At 32.6% G+C, this 15,008-nt stretch overlaps 1 protein-coding gene across 2 annotated transcripts in view; it reads right to left on the bottom strand.

Moving 5' to 3' along the window:
- The window catches only part of TBC1D5 (TBC1 domain family member 5), a 69,724-nt gene that overhangs the window by 14,208 nt on the left and 40,508 nt on the right, over positions 1-15,008 (bottom strand). The window contains exons 5-8 of one of the 2 annotated variants that reach the window (XM_075298714.1): positions 7,406-7,522; positions 7,190-7,341; positions 7,083-7,133; positions 6,919-7,024 (exon numbers count right to left, since the gene is read on the bottom strand). In XM_075298714.1, the coding sequence (XP_075154829.1) occupies positions 6,919-7,024; positions 7,083-7,133; positions 7,190-7,341; positions 7,406-7,522 (426 nt within the window). The remainder of the gene's footprint in view (positions 1-6,918; positions 7,025-7,082; positions 7,134-7,189; positions 7,342-7,405; positions 7,523-15,008) is intronic. The other variant, XM_075298721.1, reaches the window with a different exon arrangement.

The raw sequence follows: 15,008 nt of genomic DNA, 5'->3' as shown, positions 1-15,008 counted from the left end.
TTCAATTCGCCGAATACTAGCATCATAATAAGGGTCCCAAATGACAGAACCATACTCTAAATGAGATCTTACTAATTGCTCATATAATACTTTTAAAGTTACGAAATTGACGAACATTTTAGAGTTTCGTTTTAAAAATCCAAATAAGGAATTTACATTTGAAACTATGAAATCAATATGGGATTGAAATGTCAAAGCGCTATCAATGTATACACCCAGATCTTTAACTGTTGAAACACGAGTAAAAATATCCGAATCATTATATGCGTAGTTAAAAATAATAGGAAAACGCTTACGGGTAAATGTAATAATATTGTATTTCAAAAAATTTAAGAGAAGATTATTATTATTACATTATTATTATTTAAAAGACATGCTATTTCATTTTGAAAACATACGCAGTCGCCAATGTGGGATATGCTTCTATATACCTTTAGGTCATCTGCATATAGAAGACAACAGCTGTGTGAGAAAATCTTAGGTAAATCATTTATAAACAATAAAAATAGCAAATAGCCTAAATGACTACCTTGCGGTATGCCTGATTTTACATGAATTTGGGTCGAAAAATAATTTTCTAATTTTACATAAAGAACTCTGTCGGTCAAATACGAATGAAGCCATTTAAGTAGGCTTGAAAGAAATCCCAAACTACTTAATTTTCTCATAAGAATAGGATATTGAACTTTATCGAAGGCTTTCCTAAAGTCTGTATATAGTACATCAACATGCAAACCTTTCTCAATATGGTTTATACAAAAATTAGTAAATAAGCATAAATTTGTAGTTGTCGATCTTCCATGAAAAAAACCATGTTGACATGTAGAAATTGAATTCATCAATAAATAAAATAATTTATCGTTTATAAGTTTTGTACAGGGTGTTTTTGGGTACAAGGATCGACTCAGAATCACCTCCTGAGTTGATCTAGCGCTTGGTGTCGTCCGTCCATCCGTTTGTCCAAGTATTTATTGTTCGTAGGATTCCGGTCGCAATTATTAACCGATTTTGGTGAACTTTGGTAAGGGTGTTTTTGGGTACAAGGACGAACGCTGTTGAATTTGGAAGAAATCGGATCAAATTTAGATATGGCTCCCATATGTATGTATCGCCCGATTTCGCCAAATGGGGTCACGTTGCACTTTTTTACAAACATCATCAAAGTTGGCAGAAAGTAATTTTTGTCATCGCGCTTCAAGTCTGCAAAATATCATCGAAATCGGTTCAGATTTAGATATAGCTCCCATACATAGGTATCGCCCGATTTGTCCAAATTTGTGCATAAAACCCTCCAAAGATGTTCTTTATTTTAACTACTCAGGAATTTCTTTTAATTCAATTTTTTATAACTCGCTTTTTTCATATTTTTAAAGGGTAATTTTAACTTTTTTGTTTCAAATATCATGGGTTAAAAAAGAGTAAGGATAAATAAAATGGTACAAATTTTTTAAATTTTGTCAAAAAAAATGCTGAACCCATTCTAGAAAAATTATTAATTTGGCAAAATATCACAATTTTTTTAAATTTACATCCAAAACACTGAATTCGCATTTTAATGATATGTCAATACCTGTCGTATACGCGTTTGGTTCGAGTATTAAACTAATGTGGTAAATGGTTTGATGTGCTCAGTAGCCAATCTCCCATCTTCCTCTTTTATTATCTTTGGTCGTATACGCGTTTGGTTCGAGTATTAAACTAATGTGGTAAATGGTTTGATGTGCTCAGTAGCCAATCTCCCATCTTCCTCAAATCTATAATCTTTGATCCAGACAAACAAACCATTCGAGAATAACAAACCACTGAAAGAACAAAAATAAAAACAACCCACACTCGGATACAAAGATTATAGATTTGAGGAAGATGGGAGATTGGGTACTGAGCACATCAAACCATTTACCCCATTAGTTTAATACTCGAACCAAACGCGTATAGGACAAGTATTGACATAGCATTAAAATGCAAATAAAAAGAAATTAAGAGCACGAAATAAATTTCTATAAAGGGGAAAATGTATTTTTTTTTGTTGTTGCCTAAAATTTAACATTGTTTCATTAAGAAAATTACATTTTTCATTTAAAAAATAAAAACGAAAAACAACTAAAATATTACAAACAAGTATTAAACTAATCTGGTAAATGCAACATTTGGTATGAGCAAGCCAATCTCCCATCTTCCTCAAATCTATAATCTTTGCTCAGATATACACAATATCCCTATCACTCGCTACCATTTCTTATTATTGCATTGCATGCTCTCACTCTCAAACAAAAGTCAAATAACATCATCTTTACATTAAACTTATTCCACTTTGCCCGGAAAGATCTCTGCATTAGTTCATCGCATCTGTCCACAATTTACTCTAAAAACAATACTCTTAAATGCATATCAGTATAAGATCGATGAAACGTTTAACTTAAAATTAGCAAAAACTTCATGAAATGATATCTACCCATTTTTGACGAAAATGTCTATAAATTTAATTACATGTGAACTAAAAATATTTCATTGAGAAATATTGTGCCAACTATTAATAACTATAGGAATTGCCAGTAAGAAATTGCTATCCGCTTTCAAGTTAAATTTTCGTAAAAAAAATATTTTCTCATACAAAAACTCTTTATAGTAAATTGTACTTATTATTTAGAAAGTATTTTACATTTCATAAGTAGTTTTATAGTATGACGAAATAATTTTTAACTACCAATTAACAACATTTTTAAGGAAATTTCTATCGTATTTTGTAGGCCATGGACTAAACGATTTCTACTTAAAATTTGTAAAATTTCCTTTCGAGTAGTTAATCTTCGTTATTGTAAAAATTTGCTTAAATTTACGAGACACTTTTTTCTGTGATATTATAATTCAATTATTATAGTTCATTTTCGCTCCACGTCACAATTGACGTTTATGGAGCAAGTTGACAACACTTAATTATCAATATACATTAGAATAAAATTACCTATGGTCAAAATAAATGTTCTGAAGTAAAAAAGAAATTTATACATACAAGTTTAATAACTTTTAAAATAATACCAAATTATGATATATGGAATTATAAAATAGTAAACAATTTAGTTTAGATTTTGATTCAAAAAATAATCTTTAATATTTCTCTTAAAAATTGATAAAGTTCGACTACTTTTTATATCAACCGGAAGATTATTAAATTCAACACTGCCTGCAAAATCCCCCTTTGTTTTGTTGATTCTATGTATCGCCGGATTTCGAAAAATGAGGTCACATTACGCTTTTTCACAAAACTATCGTCGGTGTGCAAAAGTTCATAGAAACCGGTTCGGATTTAGATATAGCTTCCATATATATGTATACCCTGATTTTCCCAAATTTGGACACAAAATCCTTATATATCAACCGATCTTACTTACATTTATGGAATTCTAGGACGATATAACAATGATGGGTTGATAATTGTGCCTGTTCTGGTGCACACATCGCTTTCATGTCTCACTCAAAAGGTGTTCTGCACCACACTTTACACCTACACAGAGCTGAAAAATGTACACCGTTTTTATGTATTTTTTTCTGCGTGGGACAAGTGTACAGCAATGGTGTACAAAGTTTGAATATTGGTAACACAGATAAATAATAGATTCTTAATCTTTAATGTGTTTGTTTAATATTTATTTTGCACATTTTATTGCACAAAAAAAAAATCACGAACATTTTTCCAATTAAACTTTTAATTGAGTTTTAAAAAATATTCAATTAAAAATTTAATTGATTCAAACATTTTTTAATTGAAATAAAAATCAATCACAAAAATTAATAGTATTATTAATACTAATAGTATCAATTAATTTTTTTATTAATTTTTTTCTGTGATTGAAGACATTTCAATTAAAAAATTAATTGGATCAATTAATTTCGTGATTGAATCAAAAAAATTTTGTGTGTGAGCAAAGTAGCTAGCATTTGGAACGAATTACGACAAAAAAGAAGAAAATTCTTCTGTCTGGTATATATATTTAGGGTTTGTTTTTACTTTTTATTGCATAGTCTGTAGTTTTACCAGCGAAATTGGTTCAGATAATATTTCCGCCTGTAAATAAAATTCATTGCAGAAAAATCACCAGTTTATATTTCTCGATCAGAAATCCTAAAAAGGTGTTCTCACTTGTGTGTCAGAACAACTAATTTTTTGAGAGGTGTGAAGAACGTGCGGTATATATATATAACGAATTACGACAAAAAAGAAGAAAATTCTTCTGTCTGGTATATATATTTAGGGTTTGTTTTTACTTTTTATTGCATAGTCTGTAGTTTTACCAGCGAAATTGGTTCAGATAATATTTCCGCCTGTAAATAAAATTCATTGCAGAAAAATCACCAGTTTATATTTCTCGATCAGAAATCCTAAAAAGGTGTTCTCACTTGTGTGTCAGAACAACTAATTTTTTGAGAGGTGTGAAGAACGTGCGGTATATATATATATATATATATATATATATATATATATATATATATATATATATATATATATATATATATATATATATATATATATATATATATATATATATATATATATATATATATATATATATATATATATATATATATATATATATATATATATATATATATATATATATATATATATATATATATATATATATATATATATATATATATATATATATATATATATATATATATATATATATATATATATATATATATATATATATATATATATATATATATATATATATATATATATATATATATATATATATATATATATATATATATTTATATATATATATATATATATATATATATATATATATATATATATATATATATATATATATATATATATATATATATATATATATATATATATATATATATATATATATATATATATATATATATATATATATATATATATATATATATATATATATATATATATATATATATATATATATATATATATATATATATATATATATATATATATATATATATATATATATATATATATAAAGGGTGATTCTTTTGAGGTTAGGATTTTCATGCATTAGTATTTGACAGATCCCGTGGGATTTCAGACATGGTGTCAAAGAGAAAGATGCTCAGTATGCTTTGACATTTCATCATGAATAGACTTACTAACGAGCCACAACGTCGAATTTTCAGTGAATGGGCCCTAGAAAAGTTGGCAGAAAATCCGCTTTTTTATCGACAAATTTTGTTCAGCGATGAGGCTCATTTCTGGTTGAATGGCTACGTAAATAAGCAAAATTGCCGCATTTGGAGTGAAGAGCAACCAGAAGCCGTTCAAGAACTGCCCATGCATCCCGAAAAATGCACTGTTTGGTGTGGTTTGTACGCTGGTGGAATCATTGGACCGTATTTTTTCAAAGATGCTGTTGGACGCAACGTTACGGTGAATGGCGATCGCTATCGTTCGATGCTAACAAACTTTTTGTTGCCAAAAATGGAAGAACTGAACTTGGTTGACATGTGGTTTCAACAAGATGGCGCTACATGCCACACAGCTCGCGATTCTATGGCCATTTTGAGGGAAAACTTCGGAGAACAATTCATCTCAAGAAATGGACCGGTAAGTTGGCCACCAAGATCATGCGATTTGACGCCTTTAGACTATTTTTTGTGGGGCTACGTCAAGTCTAAAGTCTACAGAAATAAGCCAGCAACTATTCCAGCTTTGGAAGACAACATTTCCGAAGAAATTCGGGCTATTCCGGCCGAAATGCTCGAAAAAGTTGCCCAAAATTGGACTTTCCGAATGGACCACCTAAGACGCAGCCGCGGTCAACATTTAAATGAAATTATCTTCAAAAAGTAAATGTCATGGACCAATCTAACGTTTCAAATAAAGAACCGATGAGATTTTGCAAATTTTATGCGTTTTTTTAAAAAAAAAAAGTTATCAAGCTCTTAACAAATCACCCTTTATATATATATATATATACCGCACGTTCTTCACACCTCTCAAAAAATTAGTTGTTCTGACACACAAGTGAGAACACCTTTTTCGGATTTCTGATCGAGAAATATAAACTGGTGATTTTTCTGCAATTAATTTTATTTACAATGAATTTTATTTGAGAGATGTGAAGAACGTGCGGTATATATATATATATATATATATATATATATATATATATATATATATATATATATATATATATATATATATATATATATATATATATATATATATATATATATATATATATATATATATATATATATATATATATATATATATATATATATATATAAAAAATATTCAATTAAAAATTTAATTGATTCAAACATTTTTTAATTGAAATAAAAATCAATCACAAAAATTAATAGTATTATTAATACTAATAGTATCAATTAATTTTTTTATTAATTTTTTTCTGTGATTGAAGACATTTCAATTAAAAAATTAATTGGATCAATTAATTTCGTGATTGAATCAAAAAAATTTTGTGTGTGAGCAAAGTAGCTAGCATTTGGAACGAATTACGACAAAAAAGAAGAAAATTCTTCTGTCTGGTATATATATTTAGGGTTTGTTTTTACTTTTTATTGCACAGTCTGTAGTTTTACCAGCTACATTGGTTCAGGTGATATTTCCACCTGTAAATAAAATTCATTGCAGAAAAATCACCAGTTTATATTTCTCGATCAGAAATCCGAAAAAGGTGTTCTCACTTGTGTGTCAGAACAACTAATTTTTTGAGAGGTGTGAAGAACGTGCGTTGTTGGTGTACAGTGCGGTGAGACACAGAACAGGCATGAATATACAATTTTAAGACGACCTGAAATTCGATTATGCTGCTTGAATTTCTAAAAGTTTTTGAAATATCTAAATAGTACACTTTTCTTGTTAAACAAGAGGAAAATATAATGACGGTATTAAAGTCTTACCTCTTTATTAGGGGACTCGCCATTAATTCCGATACCCGTAACCTTGTTATCGCTACAAACACGATAATATGACTCAACGCAAGACATTATGCGAGAAAATATAAAACTAGAAATGTATACTTTAAGTTTTAATGCAACAACATACATATTTCCACAATCCTTACTATGCGTCCGCCTCCAAATATAAAGGGTTAATTACGTCTAGTAAAATTTTGCTGAAATGAGAAATAAAGCTAGTATATTCTGTAAATAAAGAAATTAGAAAACTCACTCAATGTCTGAAGCACTCGAAATATCTTTATAGTGCAATAGACTCTGATGATCGCTATACATGACGAAAAGAACAGGTGCTAAAATTTCATGCATACCTTGGCGATAGCACATATATGGATGGTCGCGAGCATAATAAAATAATATATTACTCTAGAATATTAAATTACTTTCTTCTAATAACATATCTTTAATCAAGTGTAAGTAACACAATTACCATAATATTTTGTATAGTAGTTTTACGAAAAAAATCTACCCCGGGGAATGTCCGAATCACATCTTGGCGGATAACTCCAAATAATTCCTGGTCATTAAAATATTGGTTCCAGACACTCTAAAATATAAATAAGAAGGTAAGAAATAGGAGTTAAAACAAATTCATGACAACATATGTATTTGAACGTAGGTTGTGATTTTTAGTAAATTTAATAGCTGCTTTGACATTCGAGTTCCTTTCTAATAAAATACTAAAACAGAAAGCTCCATTTGAGACACGCCTTAAGACAGCAAAACAAATAAAAATTTTCCTAATTCATTCCTTTTGTTTTGTTATTATTGGTTTCATTGTTGTTGTTTTTGATTTCAGCTTAAAACCATGCATTGACTAAACTACAAGTGTAGCTTAACCAACAGAGGAAAAGAATGTTTGTCAAATTTAATTGGGCAATGCCCTATAGACTGCAAGATGGTTTGATGGGCGCACGTGTCGGAATTACCTCATCAGCATCCTCTACCAACAATAACAAAACAAAAGGAATGAAAAAAAGAGAAAGCACGCTCAAAATAAACCCATCCAACTGCACTCAAATCGATAATTTGATAGTGGCAAAGGAAAAGATAAATGTTTGTATGAATTTATTTCGGCATAAGCCGGCTATCATAAACCTTTTTTCGGAAGGTTCTAGTGTGGTTCACCTTGGGTTTATTGAACTGACGGCAAGATGGTTGGATGGACGTACGTTTCGGAATTACCACATTCCTCATCAGTATCCTGTGTTGTCCATTTAAGTATCATTGAACAACCCTTGTTGATTGTGCTAAAACGCTCTCCGAGCCCTTCGTGGAAAAGAAACTAACTTAATTCATATGACTATATATCGAAATAATATTATATTAAACTATTTAAAAAAATTTAATAAAAAAAAATTTATGAATTAAATTATTTAAAATTCAACGGTGCATAAAAAATTGATTAACGTCATACAAAAAAAAAAAAAAAATAATAATGTAAATAAGTATTTAGAACTAATTCCGAATTTGTGTAGAAAATGAGTGAATAATTTGTCTTAAAATTCATTTTTGTAACTCACCAGCAAAATTTTCCCTGATGACCGCAGGCCTATTGTCACTTCCGGTTTCTGGCTGTTTGCTTAGAAAAAAAATTATTCACTCTTAACAAGCAATTGTATAGTGTAATTTTCTTATACGTTGGACAATATAATTGATAAGAATATTTGGAAAATCCTTGGTCAATAAGGTATCGCCCACACAGATTCCTTCGGAACGACTTCTTTGTAAAAATTCGCTGCCAGTTAAGTTGCACAATCGCCCGGTCAGATGATGCTTTTTCCGTGGATATTATTATGCGTAATGATTGTAAAAATGCATTGGGAGGAACGAGAAATTCCCCATTTCCTATAAAATGGTGAAAATCTATAACGAACACATTCCTATTTCCTTCTTCTTAAAAATATATTTACCTCCCATAAATGTAATAAATGTAAATGTATTTCGCGTTCTAATCCACAGCAATATTCAAATAAATTTATTTCTTTTTAGCCGGTCTTAGTTTGCAACAAAAAATTCTGATGGTCTTTCTTTTTATTCACACAAACGATACACACAAATTGAAAATTTTCTTAGAATGACGAATACATTTTTCTGTACATTCAAATTGTTCGACAAGCAAAATTATAACAATTCCAAACTAACTAGATCAAAACAAAAATCTCTAAAAAAGTAAATATACATGAGAGTATTTTATAGCTCACAATTCACCCCCTCCCAAAATCAGGCTTTGGGGCTAACAAGTCTCGAAGGCTGATTCTTCTACTATACCCATATATCCTTTGCATGATATACGCATGTATTTCCATTCTCTAAATCTCGAAGTTCATAACTAACCTTTCCTACTGGTCGTATGACCTCTGCCTCCACTCCAACTGGAGCAAGTTTGCTATTATAATAGAGGGCCTTTGAACTTTGAGTAAAATTCCTTCTGATCACCTTTTGACCCACCGTAAATTCCTTCTTTTTAGATTTTAAATTATATAATCGAGCTTTCTTCTCATAAGCCTTCCGTACTCTTTCTTGAATTTGTTCCCGCAATAAAGAGAACTCTTCATCCCTCTCAAGTTGGTTATCCATCTCATTCATTAGTTGAACTCTTCTCATTACGTCGTAATCTTTTCCGTGAAAACCATTGTTTGTCCGAATACAATTTGATATGGTGTTTTGCCAGTCGTTTGATGAATACTATTACGTAATGCGCAGTTAATGCTCCAACTCGATAACATTCAAGGAGTTCTCCCCTTGATGGACTCGTGATAATGTGTCTGGAACAACATTCTCTTTCCCACTTCGGTGTTCGATAGTAAAATCAAAATGTTGCAGCTTCAAAGACTACCTAGCCAAGCGTTCAGATAAGTCGCGCTGCCCCATCAACCACTTGAGGCTCGCATGGTCCGTCACCACTTTAAACTCCTGCATTTCAATGTAAGCTCTAAACTTCTGAACAGCTAAAACAACAGCCAGGCATTCAAGCTCGGTTATCGTGTAATTTCTTTGGGCCTTATTCAGTTTTTGCGACATGTACGCAATTGGCCTTTCGTTACTGTCTTTATCCATCTGCGCCAACTCCAAAAGTGCTTGCATCGCATTGAACTATTAAAGGTTCGTCGTAATTTGGATGTTACATGACCGGTGCACTCGTATGTATTTCCTTTAGCTCATCGAAAGCATTTTGAACCTCACTCGTCCATTTGAAAACCTTCTTTTTGGTAAGAAGTTAATGGAAAGCAGATAGTGGAGAAATCTCGAATAAAGCGTCTACACCAACTTCTCATGCCAAGAAATCTGAGCTCTCGTATGGACTTTGGTGGCGGTATATCCTTAATCGCACGCTTTTTATCCTCATCCACTTGAAGAGTAACATTGCCTACCACATACCCGAGGTACTTCACTCTGGACAAACCGAAACTGCTTTTGCCAAAATTTATAGTAAGACCCGCCTTACGAAGGTACAGGCAACCTCTATCAAATGATTCAAATGCTCATTAAAGTCTTTGGTAACAACGAGTAAGTCGTTTAAATAAACGAATACGTGCGTACGTAAATTATACGGAATTACCTGGTCCATTAACCTACATAATGTCAGCGGAGCGTTACACAATCCGAATGGCATTCGTGTGAACTGGTAGAGTGGCCGTTTCGGAACTGTGAAAGCTGTCTTAGATGTAGAATTTTCCTCCAATTTGATCTGCATCTTTTAAGTCTATCTTTGAAATACAATAAACTGGAGGAAGTCTTGCCAACAGTCCATCTATATTTGGTATGGGATACGCATCTTTCGTTGTGACCATACTCAATTTCCTACTATCTACGCACATCCTTACCTTACCTGGTTTCACAACAAGTACTACTGGGGAAGACCACGGTGGACTTGGTGCTTCCTCTATAACACCCAAAGCGATCATTCGATCTAATTCTGCGCAAAGTAGCTTTTCAACTGCAGGTGAGATGGGGTAATAGCGTTGTTTCACGGGTTTGGCGTCTCCAGTGTCTATCACGTGTTCAATCAAGGAAGTACAACCAAGCCCTTCTGTCTCGGAATTGGGAAATATCGACACTACTTTATCCAACCTACTTCGCTGTTCTTCTGTTAAGACAAGTTTATCTGGATCTGACTCAGTAAATGTAACCTCGCCAATGGAAGGTACTGAAATTTTTAGTCCAAATGTTATCCAAAAATCATAACCGCAAATAACATATTGTCGTATAGATGGTACCACTAAAACTTCGATACTTTTAACCTGCCCTTGAAATTTAATTTCAATGGACACTGTACCAAATACGCACTGACTTTTTCCATCAGCTGTACTTACGTTCCCAATACACTTACGAAAATTATTCCAACCACGAACCTCTTCCGATAGTTTTCCACCAATTACACTCCTATTAGACAGCGGCGCGTCTAATAAAGCGCAGTATGACTTCTCACGAATACTTATGTTTATAAATGGTCTACTGTCATTAGCATAGTGGATAACTGGGGATATCACGCACAACCTATACGCCTTCAATCTTAAATAATAATCTCGAATGCGCCTTGATGATCTCAACTTTCTACTATTTTTATTAAATATCCTAGCTCTAGCTATCTGATATTCCTTTAATCTAATATGGTAAGGTCTTTGTAAGGGATGCACCTTTTCGCTGTTGACGTCATCTGCATCCGCGAATCTTGTGTTGACGTCTTTATTGAAATTGGATGCCCGCTCTTTTAATAGCGGAAATCCTTCACCCGTTTCCCTGCATCTTATTGGTACAATTTGGGCATGTTGGTTTGAAATTGCCCTTAAGGCCACAACCGTAGCAGAAAATTCTTCTTGAGTCAAAAAATGAATGGCCTATCCCATCACAATTCCAACATCTCATGTCACTTTTCATTGCTGCACAAGTAATGTCATTGCCAATTTCCTCTTCGATGGAAACCTTATTCTGTATCTGATCAGTAATTTCACAGACTTTTCCCTTGTATTTTCTCTGATCAACCACTTGAGTGTCCTTCATAAAATGCTCGTGTTTCCTCACGGCAGTCCGTAAATCTGACACAGTAGCAATATTTAAATGCAATAATTCGTGTCTAATTTCTGTTCTTAAATTTCGAACAATAATTTCACAAAGATCGCCATCGGAAATTTGGTTTCTCAGTTTGTCTGTCATCGCATGAATAGCATCTAGGTATTCATCAAAAGTCTCGCTTGACCTCTGCTTGCGTTTACGTATATCTTCCAGTACATCAAAATCTGTATAATCGACTTTATATTGTCTCTTTAAAGCGCTTGTAAGGGAAGTCCAATCGATATGCTCATTTTGGCGATGGTACCGCCAATACCACAATACACATATCTGCCAATACACATATCTGCCACCATAAAACTTATTCAACTACTCGTCAATGTGAGCTAAATCCCGATATGTCAACCAAGCTTGAAATCTCAAAAGATTGTGAGATAGTGATATAATTTAATAGAAGAGATTTCCAAATGAAAACTTGTTCGAATTCTGTGAGTATGTCACCGATGCCGCTCAATCACAAAAATCTCATACAAATCATCTCTCATACAAATCAAATATATTTGTATGAGAGATATACGTATATTTGTATGTATAAACAATTAAATATATCCGGTCCGGTCTGGAATCCCAAAATTGAAATTTCCAAAATCCGTAATTCGAATTCGCAGAAAAAACTGAAAGGCACACAATAAATAAAACATTCGTAATCTGTCAACCGCCACGGAAAGATAGTAGAAAAAAGGGACAACGACAATTAGTAACATGAAATCTAATTCACAGATGTAATGATAAAATTTTCCCGCGATATACTGCCGTTGGGCCCCACGTTGGGCGCCATTTAATTTATGTAACGGCTGAAATGATTGTATCTTCTCAAAACCTAGTCCTACCTTTATCTACCGGCCGTGCTCAGGGAAAGGGGTGGAATTCTTGTTTTGCAGAAAATACATCAAGAACATTACTAAACTAAAAATTAGGTAGCTAATCACGACGATGACGAAATTCGACATAGAAACAAAAAAAAAATATTAAATAAATAAAATTAGGTGTACTGGCCTGCAAAGAGGACATAGATGTAGGCGCCTCTTGCAATCTCTACCCACCCATCCTGTGTTGTCCATTTAAGTATCATTTAACAACCCTTGTTGATTGTGCTAAAAGGCTCGTACGATTCCCAAGAATAGTAAGAATGAACTACTGTAACAGGTCAAAATTAGTTTTTATTATTCAACGTTGTTCCCTTCAAGAGCGATACAACGATTAATGTTGACCTTCCAATTTTTTGATAGCATTTTGGTAGTACTCCTTCGGTTTTGCCTCAAAATAGGCCTCAGTTTCGGCGATCACCTCTTCATTGCAGCAAAAATTTTTCCCTGCGAGCATCCTTTGAGGTCTGAGAACAAGAAAAAGTCGCTGGGCCAGATCTGGAGAATACGGTGGGTGGGGAAGCAATTCGAAGCCCAATTCATGAATTTTTGCCATCGTTCTCAATGACTTGTGGCACGGTGGAACAACACTTTTTTCTTCTTCATATGGGGCCGTTTTGCCGCGATTTCGACCTTCAAACGCTCCAATAACGCCATATAATAGTCACTGTTGATGGTTTTTCCATTCTCAAGATAATCGATAAAAATTATTCCATGCGCATCCCAAAAAACAGAGACCATTACTTTGCCAGCGGACTTTTGAGTCTTTCCACGCTTCGGAGACGGTTCACCGGTCGCTGTCCACTCAGCCGACTGTCGATTGGACTCAGGAGTGTAGTGATGGAGCCATGTTTCATCCATTGTCACATATCGACGGAAAAACTCGGATGTATTATGAGTTAACAGCTGCAAACACCGCCCAGACTCATCAACACGTTGTTGTTTTTGGTCAAATGTGAGCTCGCGCGGCACCCATTTTGTGGATTTTTTTGATGTTTTCGTCGGTAACCACCTCCTTCGGGCGTCCACTGCGTTCACCGTCCTCCGTGCTCATTTCACCACGCTTGAATTTTGCATACCAATCAATTATTGTTGATTTCCCTGGGGCAGAGTCCGGAAATTCATTATCAAGCCAAGTTTTTGCTTCCACCGGATTTTTTCCCTTCAGAAAACAGTACTTTATCAAAACACGAAATTCCTTTTTTCCATTTTTTCACAATAACAAAAGTTGCTTCACAAAAGACGCTCTATCTCACAAACTAATTGACTTACAGACTTCTTGCTTCCACCGTATTTTTTCCCTTCAGAAAACAGTACTTTATCAAAACACGAAATTCCTTTTTTCCATTTTTTTCACAATAACAAAAGTTGCTTCACAAAAGACGCTCTATCTCACAAACTAATTGACTTACAGACGTTAAATTTTGACACGAATCATTTGAAGGTTGGTACTATATAAAAATAATATGCATTTAATACTAGCGACGCCATCTATGTGTCAGACCGGGGACTAATCAGTCAAGCTGTTATGGTTAAAATGGTCACGATTTGGCGCCAATAATTTTCTTATTTACTTTTAGTTAATTTTTTCTTCAATGAGAGGGTATAATTTCGAGAACAACAGTTAAAAAGTACAACATGGTACTAAATTGTTCTGGTTTTAACAACACTTCGTGGAAATCTCAAAACATGGAGTACAAAATAGTTAAATTTTCGCGCGAGGTAGTTCATTCTTCTTATAAAACAGTTTATATTTTTTCGGTGTTCGCAGCAACTTATTAAAAGTGAAAGGTACAAAAAGAAGAAAAAATGCGTTTTACAGTTGATGACATTTAATGGAAATTGGAAATATTGGAATAATAAACAAATACATATATAAAGGCCTGTCGATGCTGCTGATGCTTAATAAATATATTTAATATATTAATAAAACGTGTATTTTATTGAAGAAAAATTGCTTATATAAATAAATAAAATTGTATTTAAAAACGAAGGTAAGCAGTTCTAACTTTGAAGTAAAATGGTTTACAACAAATATGTAAGATTTGTCCCAATGAATGAAAAAAGTTAAATAAAATCATTCCATATATGAAT

Source organism: Haematobia irritans, chromosome 1 (genome assembly GCF_050003625.1).
Source record: "Haematobia irritans isolate KBUSLIRL chromosome 1, ASM5000362v1, whole genome shotgun sequence".
NCBI lineage: Eukaryota > Metazoa > Arthropoda > Insecta > Diptera > Muscidae > Haematobia > Haematobia irritans.
The sequence above is the reverse complement of the archived record's forward strand: the minus strand, read 5'-3'. Positions and strand labels throughout refer to the sequence as shown.